Source organism: Stegostoma tigrinum, chromosome 38, assembly GCF_030684315.1.
Source record: "Stegostoma tigrinum isolate sSteTig4 chromosome 38, sSteTig4.hap1, whole genome shotgun sequence".
Taxonomy (NCBI): Eukaryota; Metazoa; Chordata; class Chondrichthyes; order Orectolobiformes; family Stegostomatidae; genus Stegostoma; species Stegostoma tigrinum.
The window spans coordinates 6,056,178-6,071,156 of NC_081391.1; the positions used below are offsets into that span (position 1 = coordinate 6,056,178).

Here is a 14,979-nt window from a genome sequence, read left to right on the forward strand (position 1 = left end):
CGGTTTTCTTTATTGCCTTTCTTAAATAAAGGCATAACATTAACCACAATCTCTTCCTAGATTCCCACAGTGTTTTGAGATTCATCTGATCAAATCCTGCGCATTTATCTGCAATTATACATTTTAAAACCTCCAGCCTGATCTCTTCTGTAATATGGACTCTTTTTAAGACATCACTAATCATTTCCCCAAGTTCTCTAACTTCCATGTCTTTCACCACAGTAAATACTGTGAAATATTCGTTTGGTTTTTTATTTGTTTTACTTTTTCCTGTAGTTCTACACAGTGACAACCCTGTTGATCTTTAAGGGGCTTTATTTTCTCCCTAGTTACTCTCTTGCTCTTAATGTACTTGTAGAATCTCTTAGGATTCTCCCTAACCTAATTTGCCAAAGATATCTCATGTCCCTTTTTGACTTCTTGATTTCCATCTTAAGTGTACTCCTTAAACACTTCTAGGGATTCACTTGATTCCCAGCTGTCTATACCTGTTATATTCTTGACCAAAGCTTCAATATCCCTTGTCGTCCAGAATCCTTACAACTACCAGCTTTGCCGTTAGATCCCATTGGCTGTTACCTTCAATATCAGTCCCCCATGTGGTACATGATGAAATGCTTTGCTGAAGTCTAAGTAGACCACGTCAAATGCGTTGGCCTCATATACAGACCCAGTCACCTCTTCGAAGAATTCTATCAAATTGGTCAGGCATGACTTCCCCTTGACAAAACCTGTTCTTTATTTAGTCAGAAGTCATGCGACACCAGGTTATAGTCTGTGGATTTATTTGAAATCGCAAGGCTTTGGAGCACAGCCCCATTGTCAGGTGCAGTGAGAGAGAAGAGCACACTGACACCGAGTTTACACGCAGAGAGATCAAGGGCGGAGAGAACAAAAGATCATGCAGTTGGTGTGAGTGGCGTGTCAGGTAGTAATTCTCTGCAGGTGATCAAGTGTGTTAGATGGAGTGTAAAGTTCAACAGATGAGTAACCAGTGAAGGGATGACTTATTGTCCAATTTAAATGAGACAGAGAGCTAATTACAAAAAATTCAAATAAGGTGGTGCTGGAGACAAACTAAATGACTCAAATAACATGATAGGTATAAGAATCACGTGTTGAGAGTCTAACCAAAGTAATAAGTAACTCAAAACGATACAAAAGGTAGAGAAATCATAACAATTTTTCAAGGTGATGATGTCAAAACAGGACAGTAAGGAAGATTTAACAGACACAGAGCAGTGTGGTGGGGTCACGTGTAGCACGACATGAACCCAAGATCAAGGTTTAGGCTCTTCTCTTGGGTTCAGAACTTGTCTATTAGTCACTGCTTGGCGACTCTGCATTGTTATGTGTCTCGAAGTCCACCTTGGAGGGCGCTTACGTGAAGATTGGAGGCTAAATGCCCTTGACCGCTGAAGTGTTCCCCCACTGGAGGAAACATTCCTGTCTGGTGATTGTTGTCCGTTCATCTGTTGTTCGAGCATCTGAATGGTCTCACCAACATACTATGCCTTGCCTGTAGTGTAGGAGAGAGACAACATTGGCCGAGTCACATGAGTGTCTACTGTGTACATGGTGGGTGGTGTTCCCACGTGTGATGGTGGAACCCATGTCGAAGATCTGGCATTTCTTGCAGAGGTTGCCATGACAGCGTTGTGTGGTGTTGTGGTCGATGTTATCCACAAGGCAGGGTAGTTTGCTGTGAACAATGGTCTGTTTTAGGTTTGGTGGTTGTGTTTGAAGATGAGAAGTTGGGGTGTAAGGAATACCTTGACGAGGTGCTCATCGTCATTGATGTGTTGAAGGCTGCAAAGAACATGGCATAGTCTCTCTGCTCCGGGCAAGTACTGGATGATGAAAGACTCCATCGGTTGTATCCTGTCTTCCCTGGGGAGGTTTGTTGTGGTTTTTCACTGTGGCATGATGGAACTGGCTATCAATGAGTTGAGTATAATATCCTGCTCTTATGAAGGTGTCCTTCAGAGCCTTTAGGTGTCTAAAATGTAGTCCCTGGGAAGTCTGATGGTGGGATGAAATGTGTTGATGTTGCTGTGTAGTTATTTGTGATTCCCTGTCATGAGTCTAATGAATAAAATGTTGTCAATGTATCTGGTGTATAGCGTTGGTTGGAGATCCTATGCAGCAAAGAAGTCTTGCTCAAACTTGTGCATGAAAATGTTGGTATATTGGGGTGTAGATTTGGTCCCCATGACCATTCTGTATACCTGGATGAAGAATTGGTTGTCGAAGGTGAAGACGTCGTTGAGGATGAAGCAGATGAGTTTGTATGATGGTGTCAGGAAGCTGGCAATTGGTGCTGAGTACTGAGGCTGTTCCAGGGATACCATCATAGTGGGGGATACTGGTGCCAGGAGTGGAGAAACTACGCCATGTTCTTTGCAGCTGTCAATGTGTTCGATAACGATGAGCATCTCACCAAAGCCTTCCCTCCGTCTCCATTTCTCACCTTCAAATAGCCACCAAACCTTAAATCAACGTCCCAGCCTTCAGGACAACATTGACCACAACACCACACAACTCTGTCATGGCAGCCTCGGCAAGAAATGCCAGATCTTTGACATAGATACGACCGTTGCATGTGGGGACGACACTCACCACATACACAGCAGATACACGCATCACTTGGCCAATGTTGTGTCTCTCTCTCTGTCTCTCTCTCTGTCTCTCTCTCTGTCTCTCTCTCTGTCTCTCTCTCTGTCTCTCTCTCTGTCTCTCTCTCTGTCTCTCTCTCTGTCTCTCTCTCTGTCTCTCTCTCTGTCTCTCTCTCTGTCTCTCTCTCTCTGTCTCTCGCTCGCTCTCTCTCTGTCTCTCTCTCTCTGTCTCTCGCTCTCTCTCTCTCGCGCTCTCTCTCTCTCGCGCTCTCTCTCTCTCGCGCTCTCTCTCTCTCGCGCTCTCTCTCTCTCGCGCTCTCTCTCTCTCGCGCTCTCTCTCTCTCTCGCGCTCTCTCTCTCTCTCCGCGCTCTCTCTCTCTCTCGCGCTCTCTCTCTCTCGCGCTCTCTCTCTCTCGCGCTCTCTCTCTCTCGCGCTCTCTCTCTCTCGCGCTCTCTCTCTCTCGCGCTCTCTCTCTCTCGCGCTCTCTCTCTCTCGCGCTCTCTCTCTCTCCGCGCTCTCTCTCTCTCGCGCTCTCTCTCTCTCGCGCTCTCTCTCTCTCTCGCGCTCTCTCTCTCTCTCGCGCTCTCTCTCTCGCTCTCTCTCTCGCTCTCTCTCTCTCGCTCTCGCTCTCGCTCTCTCTCTCTCTCTCTCTCTCTCTCTCGCTCTCTCTCTCGCTCTCGCTCTCTCTCTCGCTCTCGCTCTCGCTCTCGCTCTCGCTCTCTCGCTCTCTCTCGCTCTCTCGCTCTCTCGCTCTCTCGCTCTCTCTCGCTCTCTCTCGCTCTCTCTCGCTCTCTCTCGCTCTCTCTCGCTCTCTCTCGCTCTCTCTCGCTCTCGCTCTCTCTCGCTCTCGCTCTCTCTCGCTCTCGCTCTCTCTCGCTCTCGCTCTCTCTCGCTCTCGCTCTCGCTCTCGCTCTCGCTCTCGCTCTCGCTCTCGCTCTCGCTCTCGCTCTCGCTCTCGCTCTCGCTCTCGCTCTCCTCTCCTCAGCTCTCGCTCTCGCTCTCGCTCTCGCTCTCGCTCTCGCTCTCGCGCTCGCTCTCGCTCTCGCTCTCGCTCTCGCGCTCGCTCTCGCGCTCGCTCTCGCGCTCGCTCTCGCGCTCGCTCTCTCGCTCGCTCTCGCTCTCGCTCTCTCTCGCTCTCGCTCTCGCTCTGTCTCTCTCTCTCTCTCGCTCGCTCTCCCCTACACCGCAGGCAAGGTATGGTATGTTGTGAGCCCCTGCAGACACTCTAACAACGGGTGACTGGATACTGCACAACAATCGCCACAGAGGAGTGTTCCCTCCCAGTTGGGGAACACTTCAGCGGTCAAGGGCACTCAGCTCGGATCTTCATGTAACTGCCCTCCAAGGTGGACTTTGAGACACACAACAATGCAGCGTATCTGAGCAGAGGCGGATAGACAAGTTCTGGACCCATGAAAACGGCCTCAACCTTGATCTTGAGTTCGTATCGTGCTACATGTGACCCCACCACACTGCTCTATATATGTAAAATCTTTCTTACTGTCCTGTTTTGACATCGTCGCCTTGGAAAAATTGTTATGATCTCTATCTTAATTAGTTTGTACAGTTTTGAATTACTTATTACTTGGAATAGACCATCAGCTTGTGACTCATTCCTGTCATATTATTCTAGCCATTTAGTTTGTCTCTGACACCACCTTATTTTGAATTTTTTGTAATTATCTCTCTGTCTCATTTAATTGGATTATAGGTCATCCCTTCGTTTGTTATTCAAATTTTGACACTTTACTCACCACCTAATACACTTGGTCACCTGCAGAGATATATTATCTGAGACACCACTCATACCAGCTGTATGATCTTTTGTTCTCTCTGGCTATAAACTGTGTCGATGTGCTCTTCTCTCTCACTGCACCAGACGAAGGAGCTGTGCTACAAAAGTTTGTGTTTTCAAATAAACCTGTTGGACTATAACCTGGTGTCATTTGACTTCTGACTTTGTCCATCTAGGTCCAACACCAGCATCTCCTCCTCATGGCCTTATTTAAGGAGGGATTTAAAAAAGCAATGGAGACAATTCAGAGGAGGTTTACTAGATTGGTACCTGGAATGAATGGGTTTGCCTTATGATAGATTGATTGGCAGGACTTGTCTTCACTGGAGATCAGAAAAGTGAGTGTGATTGAAGTTTACAAGATCCTGAATAGTTTTGACAAGGCAGGTGTGGAAGCAGATAACAAGATGTAGAGTTGGATGAACACAGCAGGCCAAGCAGCATCAGAGGAGCAGGAAAGCTGATGTTTCGGGTCTGGACCCTTCTTCAGAAATGATTTCTGAAACGTCAGCTTTCCTGCCCCTCTGATGCTGCCTGGCCTGCTGTGTTCCTCTGGGTGTGGAAGTGATGTTTTTCCCCGCTGTGGGCTGAGCCCAACACTCGGGGGATCTGTTTTAAAATTAGGGGATGTTCCCCTCATACAGAGATGAGGAGAATATTTTTTTTTCTGAGGATTGTGTGAATTTGGAACTAGGTGGGGTCTCATGATTAGGAGGCAAGATGTTTTCTGTCTTTTTTGTTTGGTTGATCATCCAACAGTATTTTGGGGAATTCTATCAGTAGAATAAGATCTAAATTTGTTGCTGCTTATCATAATTGGGTAGGCTTGAAGTTCTGGGTTGCATCTTGTTGATCAGCTCCAGCATGAATCCCAAGTGGTGTTACGTTCACATGCTGCAGTGACAGTGAAGCATCATCCCCAGGCTGTGAGCCTAGACAAAAAGTATAGAAACATTAGGGTGCCCCTTTCATCTTCCCGGGTTGAATTTAAAGGTACGCAGAGCTTTATGTTTGGCACTGGTTTAGTGACAGGAATTGCTGGAAAGGTGACATTTAGGCACAGTCCACCTTTTGGACTTGACTCTGGATTATTTTGTCCCCATTTACTCCTTTAGCCTTTCTCTCTGTCTCTCCCTGTCTGTCTCGCTCTCGAGGTAACCATAAAGTGAAGGAGCGATATGCCTGTAGCTGTGAGTTTGCTGCATGATTATCAGCATATGTCCATGTGAAGGTGAGCCTACAGAGTGCATGTCTGGGGGCCAAACCTTCCCAGTTCCTGAAAAACTGTAGCCTGTAGCTGTGAGATGCCTGGTTTCCATATATCACCACAAGGAGACGCAAGTGAAGACATGCCAACAGGGAAACCATGGTGAGGCTACGTACTCAGTTTGTAAATGTCACCTTGCTGCTAGTGGTGTGCACAGACAATGAGAGGCAAACCCATGTACAAAAGCAGATGGCAGTTCTGAGGAAGGGTCACTGGATCTGAAACATTAATTTCTCTCCACAGATGCTGCCAGACCTCCTGAGCTTTCTCAGCAATTTCTGTTTTTGTTTCTGATTTCTTGCATCTACAGTTCTTTCAGATTTTATTCACTCGGTTTCAGGAGTTCTGTATGAAGTGAAATTACAGAACAGTCTCCATCTAGTGATTCTTGTTGTGTACAGATTAGTTTCATTTTCCTGATGACTTGCAGTTTGGAGCAAGGGAAATAACTTTGCCCTGCCCTCTCTGTTCAACTTGGAACTCTTGCCCTTCTGTCATAGTCCAGAAACAATGTAGAACCCATTTGGCAGCTGCTCCACACAGACCTCTCCATAACTTACCTTTTGAATAAAGAGATCGCTCCTGAATTCCTTACTGGATTAATTAACAACAAGGTTTTATTTTAAATGCCCGGTTCTGAAGACGGCTCACTTGACCCTAAGCATTAGCTCTGCTTTCTCTCAACAAATGCTGTCAGATCTGCTGAGTTTCTCCCAGCAACTTCTGTTTGTGTTTCAAACTTCCAGCATCTGCAGTTCTTTATTTTTATTAATATGTCCCCATTGCTTTGGATTAACCCGTGTGCAGAGATATCATCTCTATATTTATCCTTTGGAGTCTCATCATAATTTTAAAGGCCTCCATTAGGTACCCCTTATTTTTCTTGAGGAAAAGAGGCAACTTGTTTTCACAATATTTTGTAAGTCTTCCATTCGTTCACCTGACGTCCTCACTATGTTAGGTAGCCTATCCCCAATTACATCACATTTTGATTTGATTTGTTATTAAGTACTTAGGTACAGTGAAAAATTTTGTTTTGCATGCAGTCCAGTCAGATTATTACCATACAGAGTGCATTAGGGTAATAGAACAGTGAGGAATACAGCCTTGGGAAGAACAATTGCCATACTAAGCTGTGATGCATCCAAATAAAATACTTTCTATGGTGTATCTATAGAGATTGTTAAGAGTCTTTACAGACATGGGTGCAAGGAAGATGTGCTTGATTGTTCCAGCATCTTCAGTAATGTAGAGCGGTGAGGGAAGCTGGGGTTTTTATTTTATCTTTATAACAGAGAGAATTTGAGCAATGTCTTCAGAATTTTGAGAAGTTTTAGTTGAGGACAGAAGATGAAACCGTTTCCAATGATAGATGGGTCTGTAAGCGGATTTATGGTTATTGGCAAATGGGGTCTTCAATAGCAAGTTGTTGTGATCTGGGATGCAATGCCTGGAAGCGTGAAGGAAAGGAGATTTGAAAAGTAAATTGCAGGATAAAAGAACAGGAGAATGGGGTTAATTAGATAGTTCTCACCAAGAACTGACACACAATGGGTCAAATGGCCTGCTCCCATAATTTGTGATTCCAATTCAGCAACTCTCCTTATAAGAAATGTCAGATGCGTTGTGCTCTCCCTGTTAACAAGCTAAATAGTTTCTGACAGTAATTTTCATGATGCTTTCCATACCTTTTAAAAGGATCATGTCACCTTCATGATTGGAGATGTTTGAGGCAAACAAACAAGAAAAAACTGTTTCAGATATTTCTGCTAATACAACCATACTTGGTATACTCCAACATAAATTTATATGTGAACATGCTAAATGATCCTCATGACCAGACAGCATCAGCAGAAATCCGGGAAAAAAACAGTATTTTCATGAATAGCAGCTTGATCAGTACCTTGATGGATCAGTATATAAGGTCGTGACTAGGGTATTGTGGCAGAGGAGTAATATCCCTATCTTGGGTACAGGAGGCCCAGGGTCAAGTCCCACTACTGAACAGGTTGACTGGAAACAGCAATGATGCTGGGGGTTTGAATCCCACTGTAGATTAAAGACACTCTGCCTGAAGACATGGCCTGTGTTCATTTCACCTTCTCTTACTATCTTGCGGTTTTCTCTTCAGTTGCTTGTGAGAGACTCCTGTTTTCATCTTCAACGAACAATGTGACCTAGGGAGAAGAATATGAAATGCTTTCCTGTTGCCTCCTTCATACGTTTAATTGAACCATGAGTTCCCCCTTCCCAAAGAGGCCCCAGCTATAAGCATCCAATGTCCGTGGAGATTCTAGCTCTTCTGTCATCCCCACCAGCAATTTGCTTGTTCCACCTGCTGCTTCAGAGACCCAGGCACAATAATCTAGGCTGATATTGCCAATGCAGTACTGAGAGAGCACTGGGTAATTAGAGGTAGAGTCTTTTAGATGGGACTTTAAACTGAGGTGCATCTGCCTTCCTCTGCGGGTGTAAAAGATCCCTTAGCACTATTTTGGAGAAGGCACCCCTCATATTTAAAGGGTTCAAACTTCTTATTTAATGGGTTTCAGCTTAGATTGTAAACTACTGCTCCAACAGATGGAATATTGCTTGTCAGAGTGCTGTCCGCTGTTTTTGTTGGTGATATTGAATTGTAGGCCATCTGCTTCTACTCTTGTTGTAGAGGGGAGTAGCATTTCCTCCTGTCAGCAGAATCATCATGGAGCAAAAGCACAGAATTCTGTCCTGTATGGTGCTGTTGGAGGATCTTCACCACGTAGACTGAAGTGATCCACCAGCACTGTGTGGACGGCAGTTAGGGAAGGGCAGTAAATGCTGGCCTTCTCGATGACACCAACATCCTGTGAATGGATTAATTAATAAATAAATAAAAACCACCAACTCTTAGAACCGGCTGCGCACAGGATTGCTCAGTCACGTTCCCATACGTCAGTAATCACTGCCGTCATAGTTAGTTGATGTGAGACACTTCATGATGTCTTAACCTGTGTGACTGGGTTCAAAATATAAATGTGGGTCTTTTATTTATGTCATGATCCTTCTGTAACAGCGGTTCTTTCTCTCTCCAGGTGGTGACTGATACTACTATCTGCAGCTGTTAATATGTCAAGTACCTCTCCCGGAAGGCAGAAACGCCAGGAGGAAATTCAGAAAGGCCTGCATTTTATTCAGTAAGTTAGCCAAACACCACCTCTTTGCTGTAAGAGTAAAGTATTCCATTGAAGTTATCTTAGCGTTGTCTTTATCATCCAACAATGTTCAACTGGTTAGTACCTAGCAAAAGGTTCCAGATTCAATTTTTGCAATGAGTTAATTCATTTCATTTGAGGAAGTCTGTGATTGCAGAACTGCTAGGTGCTGTGGAAGGAAAAGGAGTCAGTCAATGTGATCACGATCTAGTGAATCCCTCCTGGAGAGTAAATGCATTGAGATCAGGTGAAAATGTGACTTTATCCCCTTGTGATTCCTCTGCTGCTGCATATTCTGTTGACAGCCAGTGTCTCGGTTGTTAGTGAGAACAGGAGGGAGAATTTGTCAAACATGTGAATTGGTCCCACCTTGAAAAATGTGACCCTAGCTGAAACATGGATTGCTCAGGAGGCCAGCTGCCCTCATCCATGTGGCTTTTCTTCTGGAGTGATTTGAGATGGTGGGTAATGGCAGATTATTTACATAGTAACTGGAATGGGGGAGTGCCCACTTGAGCGTGAGTCTGATTGGCTCCTCTGGAACACTGAGACGTATGTCACTTGCATCATTTCTTACTAGATTGATTGATTTTTTTTAAAGGAATATTGTTATCATCTGTTTGTTTACTTCCAAGGTGTCATGTCAAATTGCACCTCCTTTTGGGCAATGATTAGCTAACTTGCCAAAAGCTAAGGTGATCCTTGTGTGTGCATGTAGTAGTATCACACCACACAGTGTAGAGAGCCCCTGAACAGCCTGTAATACCTGATTAGACAACAGTATCTTTGATTCAACCACTACATTTTATTCCCTTGCTTATTTTTATAGGAACATAAATTCAGGTGTTTTCATTGTCTTCCCTGCATTATTCTTTTCTTGGCCCCCTGAAGGAATTGCACAGAGGCTGGTATCCCGTCACTAAGTCACCCTGTATTTTATTTACATGTGCACTGGCCCTGTGCAGTCTGCTCAAAGCCAATCCCTAGACTGAGGAGACCTTCTGAATCTGCTGTTTTATGTCTGTCAGCAAGGGCTCCCTGATTTGGTCTAGGTTAATAACCCCAGTGAGGGAACTCATAGTCAGTGAGAACCACCTGGCCCTCTACACCCACTACACCACCACCACCCCACCCCACCCCACCCCAATCCCCTGCCTTTAACACTGCTAGGATGAAGAAGACAGCTGACCAATACTTGAAGGCCAGTAGCTACTGACTTTAACTGTAAAATCACATAGCTCTAAGGGAGAATGTTTGACCCTTGGTGCCTCTTTAACCCTTGCTGAAATATGGACTGCAGGGGAAGCCAGCTGTCCTCCTCCAAGTAACTTTTCTTCTGGAATGATAGAGATGGTAGCTGATGGCAGATTATTTGTATAGCAACTGGGATGGGCTCCTCATTGCGTTTCTAAATTTTTTTTTCTTTTTAAGAATACGTTTTTTTAAAATCATACGTAATCGGAGCAGGACTGAACCATTCAGTCTCTCAAATCCGTTGCACTATTTAATGAGATCAGCTAGGATTTCATTATGGCCTGAACTGCATTTTTCCGCCTGTCCCCTTTTACCCTTCCCTCCATTGTTGATCAAAAAGCTGACCAAATCAGAGTATATCCATAGATAGCAGGAACTGCAGATGCTTGGAGAATCCACTTGTCTTTTGAAAATTGCTATTCAGCCTGTTTCGACCAGCTTTTCAGCAGTGCATTTCACATCATCACAACCTGTACAGTATTAATTTCACCTCAACACCTACCCTGCCATCCCCCCCAATGAAATTTCTCTGCTTCTCAACCCTCTGCCAGTAGAAACAGTTTCCTACTTCTGACACAATATTATCAAGGATTTTGATAATTAGTCATTATCTGTCAGGGGCTTTCTTTGTTAGAAAGAGAGAGAAATGGTAATGTAGTTCTGCTTCAAGCATGGTGCAAGATGAGGAGGCAACTTTGCATGAACTACAATAATGGCCCCAGAAATTTCCCTCAAATTTTTTTTACTTTAAGAACAACAGTCTGTTTTTCTAGTCTGTCCATATTGCTGAATTCTATTATTACTGGCGCTATTTTGATTAATCTTCTTTTGCTTCTTCTCCAGGACCATGTCAACCTTTGTAAGGAAGTAGACATGACAGTGGAGATCTAACCTACAAATATTTCCATTTTAATTATATTTCCAAAAAGCTTATTTGAAGGTTACAATCAAATCTGCTAGCAGTGATTTATAGAAGTTGTTGTAACATTTCTTGCTTTTAGAGTCTGGCCCTAAAGAAGCTAGTATGCCTGTACAAAGCTGGCAGGTTACTTATACTGTATGAGCTTTCCTTATTATAGGCAAGGTTCTGGGAGAACAACCATCATGTCTTCGTTTTGACATCTTGGTCAGAATCTTCTGTTTAGTGAGTTTGATGAGCTGTGTACTCAAAACTCACCACCTTCCTGACCCTGCTGCAATTAGGATCTGCGTGAGAAGGTGAATGGTCGTTTTTTTTTCTTTTCTCTCCCCTCCCCATCCTGCCCCTCATTTTAGGCCCTTAAGTTGTTAATTAAGGGTCAGTTAAGGCATTGGAGTGGGGGTGGGGAGGTTCCTTGATCAAAGCCGTCAATGCCTGATCAAGGGACTGGACTCACTTGGTGGCTGGGTGGGGATGTTGCCTATTGGAAGCAATGTCTCAGCTCCTTGCCCCGATTCCCAAATTGCTTTCCTTGAAACAGGGAATCGAAGAAGTCCAGCCCCCTCCACCAACACAGCTTTGTCCTCTGTCAACTGTGATCCTGGGACTAGGGAGTTGCTGTTCATTCAGCAGCTGCAGCCGACACCACCGCAGCCCACCCCCACCCCCCGCCAACCACGCACCCCCAGCACTGCTGAATGTGAAAGTTGCCAGTTTCTGATTGAGCTTCGGAAGATGGGTCTCTCATCAGCTGGCTGCTGGGGCCACCACTGCCTCAATGACATTGCACCATATGACTCAGCAACTTCACCGTGAGGATGTGCTGCAATGTGGTGTAGGCCTAGCTGTTTGAAAGTGCACACCAACCGAACAAACTCCATGTTTTCATTGCTGAAGCAGTACATCTTCAAGCAGGGTAGAGTTACAGTCTCAGTTCTGTGCATCTGCACTGTTACTGAGCCATCCAACTGCCTGGTGATACTTTAGAGTGGAAATGCAGGTGGAAGGAGCATGCATCTGAAATTGATTGTATTTGTTGAATGTAAAAGCATTTTTTTGAATATCCAATTGGCAGCTTGTGCCTGAATGTAACCAGTGGGTGAAGTTGGAAATTTGCTAAGTGAGGGAATTTTAAGGCTTAATTCCTTTCTAAAATGCATTTAATGTTTCACTTTAAGTTATCAAAATTTTTTTTTCAAGAAGAGCTGTAAAAATAAGCCCAGGGGCTACAAAGACGAGGGTTAAAAGTGCATCTTGTGCATTTTAACTTGCACTTTTTTCTGGGAAACTGTCTGAGGCTTCTCCAGTTCTGGCCTCCTCTCTCGTGCCTTGGTCCTAAGCACTGGAATTCTCTCTATGAACCCCTCTATCTCTCTACTTCTCTTTGTTTCTTTTAAGATGTGCCTTTTAAAAGCTACCTCTTCAACCTGCAATTTTTGTACATCTACCGTAATGTCTCCTGACGTGATGCAGGCACCTTGGCCATTTTACAGTGTGATTTCTAAATGCAAACGTTCTTCTCTTAGATGCTGTCGGTAAGAAATCTCACTAATAGTTTTTCATATTTTCTGCTTCCCACCAGATCTCCCTTGCCTTATCCAGGAACTCAAGATGAATATGAGGTACAATTAATTGCTGCTCTGTTGTTTTTTAAAAATTTAATTTATTATTTGTTTCACCTCCAAGCCAGGGTAAACCACAGCACCTTTCCCCCTGTGAGAAGCAGATAAACTACTTTTCTCAGCTGGCGTTTCCTAAATGAATGGGACGATGTGTTACTGACAGCTTGCCAGCTGTGGGGATGACCTGATGGCTCAGCAGTTAACACTGCTCCCTCCCAGTGCCAGGGACCCAGGTTTGATTCTAGCCTTGGGTGACTGTCTGTTTGGAGTTTGCATGTTCTGCATGGATTTCCTCTGGTCTTCAGTTTCCTCCCACAGTCGGAGGTGCAACAGTGCTGAACTAACCAAGTGTGAAAATTTTGAATGAGATTATCGCGAGATTGTAGAACTACAGGAGAGTGGTGTGTACTTTCACACCAACAATCTATGGAAGGGTTAGCTTCTAATCTACAATTTTCTTTTTGTCCATGTGTCAAGACTTTTCTGCACCAGCTGGTTAAAAACCTACTGGAGGAAGGGAACGGCCTGTACAGAGAAAGTGATTATAAACTAGCCCTGGCCCAGTATGTAGAAGCTTTGAACGTAGCGCAGTATGCAGAATCAGATGAGGTGGTAATCTCGCAGCGTCTGCTCGAGAAGCTGTATGTTAATAGAGCTGCCTGCTACTTTAGTATGGTAAGTACTTACAAAACTTTTAAAAATGTATTGGTAACTTTAGGGTAAAAATATGCACTTGTGGCTGATAGGGTGATCTAGCCAGTACTTAACTCTCGACCAGTATCAATAATGGCCTGTTATCTAGTTGCCGTTTTTGGAATCCTACTGTGCACAAAAACATTTCGCCACATTACAGCAGTGACTAATGACATTTTGCAAGTGCTTCACTGTCTGTGAAATACTCCAAAAACTGTGAACAGTCTGTCTTGGCTGTGTATATTAATTTGCACAGTGAGGGATTTGTTAGAAATTTGTTCCATTTTCCATTTGCTGAGTGATGTATTGATATCATCAATGGTGAAATATGCTGAATAGCTTCAATTTTGTAATGCACTTTTGGTCAGTGGCCTCTGTTTATACTCCAAGTGGAACCCTGCATGTGGACCAGGGATCCACAACTGTTGCAGATTCATAACCTTTTGTTGTGGCTTGGGCCTGTGTGAATGGTGGAGACTGGTAAGGGCATGGGCAGTTTTAATGAACCAACATTAGTTACAGCCACTTGCTGATCATTTTGGGCAGGTCTCAATGGTTAAGTATGACCTGGGCTAGTGTCTGTAGAATCCCGAACCCGGAAAATCTCAGCACCTTCAGAAACGAGGGGAGAATTGAAATGAAAGTGACCTGAATCCTTATAGGGCAGACAGTAGTGGAGAAATAAAAATAAAAATTTGTATAGTAGTGGTGCTGACATTTTGCTCTTATATTGCAGGGTATGTACGAGAAAGCTTTGGAAGACTGTGAGAGCACACTAAAGCTCAATGAAACTAACTATCGGGCACTTTATCGGAAAACACAAGCTCTCAATGCGTTAGGAAGGCATAAAGAAGCTTATGAATGCATTGCTAAGTGCTCCTTTGCTGTTCCACAGGTGAGTAGATCCTTAGTGCAATATTGATGCTTCTGCCTGACATGAAATGTTTTTATGGGCAGCACGGTGGCTCAGTGGTTAGCACTGCAGCCTCACAGCATCAGGGACCCATGTTCGATTCCAGCCTCAGGTAACTGTCTGTCTGTGCCAAGTTTGCACATTCTCCCTGTGTCTGCTTGGGTTTCCTCCCACAGTTCGAAGATATGCAGGCTAGGTGGATCGGCCATGCTAACTTGCCTGTAGTGTTCAGGGGTGTGTGGGTAATGGGGGGCTGGGTTTGGGTGGGATGCTCCAAGGGGCTTTGTGGACTCGTTGGGCCGAAGGGCCTGTTTCCACACTGTAGGGAATCTAATTTTTAAAAAAATCGATGTGGGGAAGGCAGCAGTCCTTTCCATTTCCAAAAATCATAATGTCTTCGAAGCCATCCTTCAGTTTAAAACTTGCACAGGAGTTAAAGCAGGATTTAGATCCCTCTGGCTAACTGCCAAAGTGAGTAAATTGGAACCATCGAAGTCTACGACTATACCTCATTTTTGGAGTGGTCCAGATGCCAAGTACTTGTCCATCAGAAATTTCAACTTCCAGAGCAATTTCCGCAGAATCAGCTGTAGCGGGACATCTTTTTTCTTTTTTTTTGCAACTCATTTATATTTTGACACAGTCTTCCATTTGATTTTCAAGCTTTGATTTTTGTGTCCAAATCATTTATTCAGATCTTGAACAGCAG

The 14,979-nt window shown here is 44.2% G+C and overlaps 1 protein-coding gene across 1 annotated transcript in view; it reads left to right on the forward strand.

The window, feature by feature from the left end:
- Positions 1-14,979, forward strand: part of LOC125447134 (zinc finger CCCH domain-containing protein 7B-like) — a 75,913-nt gene that overhangs the window by 4,985 nt on the left and 55,949 nt on the right. Inside the window, exons 2-5 of the mRNA XM_048521276.2 lie at positions 8,750-8,851; positions 12,625-12,664; positions 13,142-13,339; positions 14,094-14,252. Of these exons, the coding sequence (XP_048377233.1) occupies positions 8,784-8,851; positions 12,625-12,664; positions 13,142-13,339; positions 14,094-14,252 (465 nt within the window). The 5' untranslated portion in view covers positions 8,750-8,783. The remainder of the gene's footprint in view (positions 1-8,749; positions 8,852-12,624; positions 12,665-13,141; positions 13,340-14,093; positions 14,253-14,979) is intronic.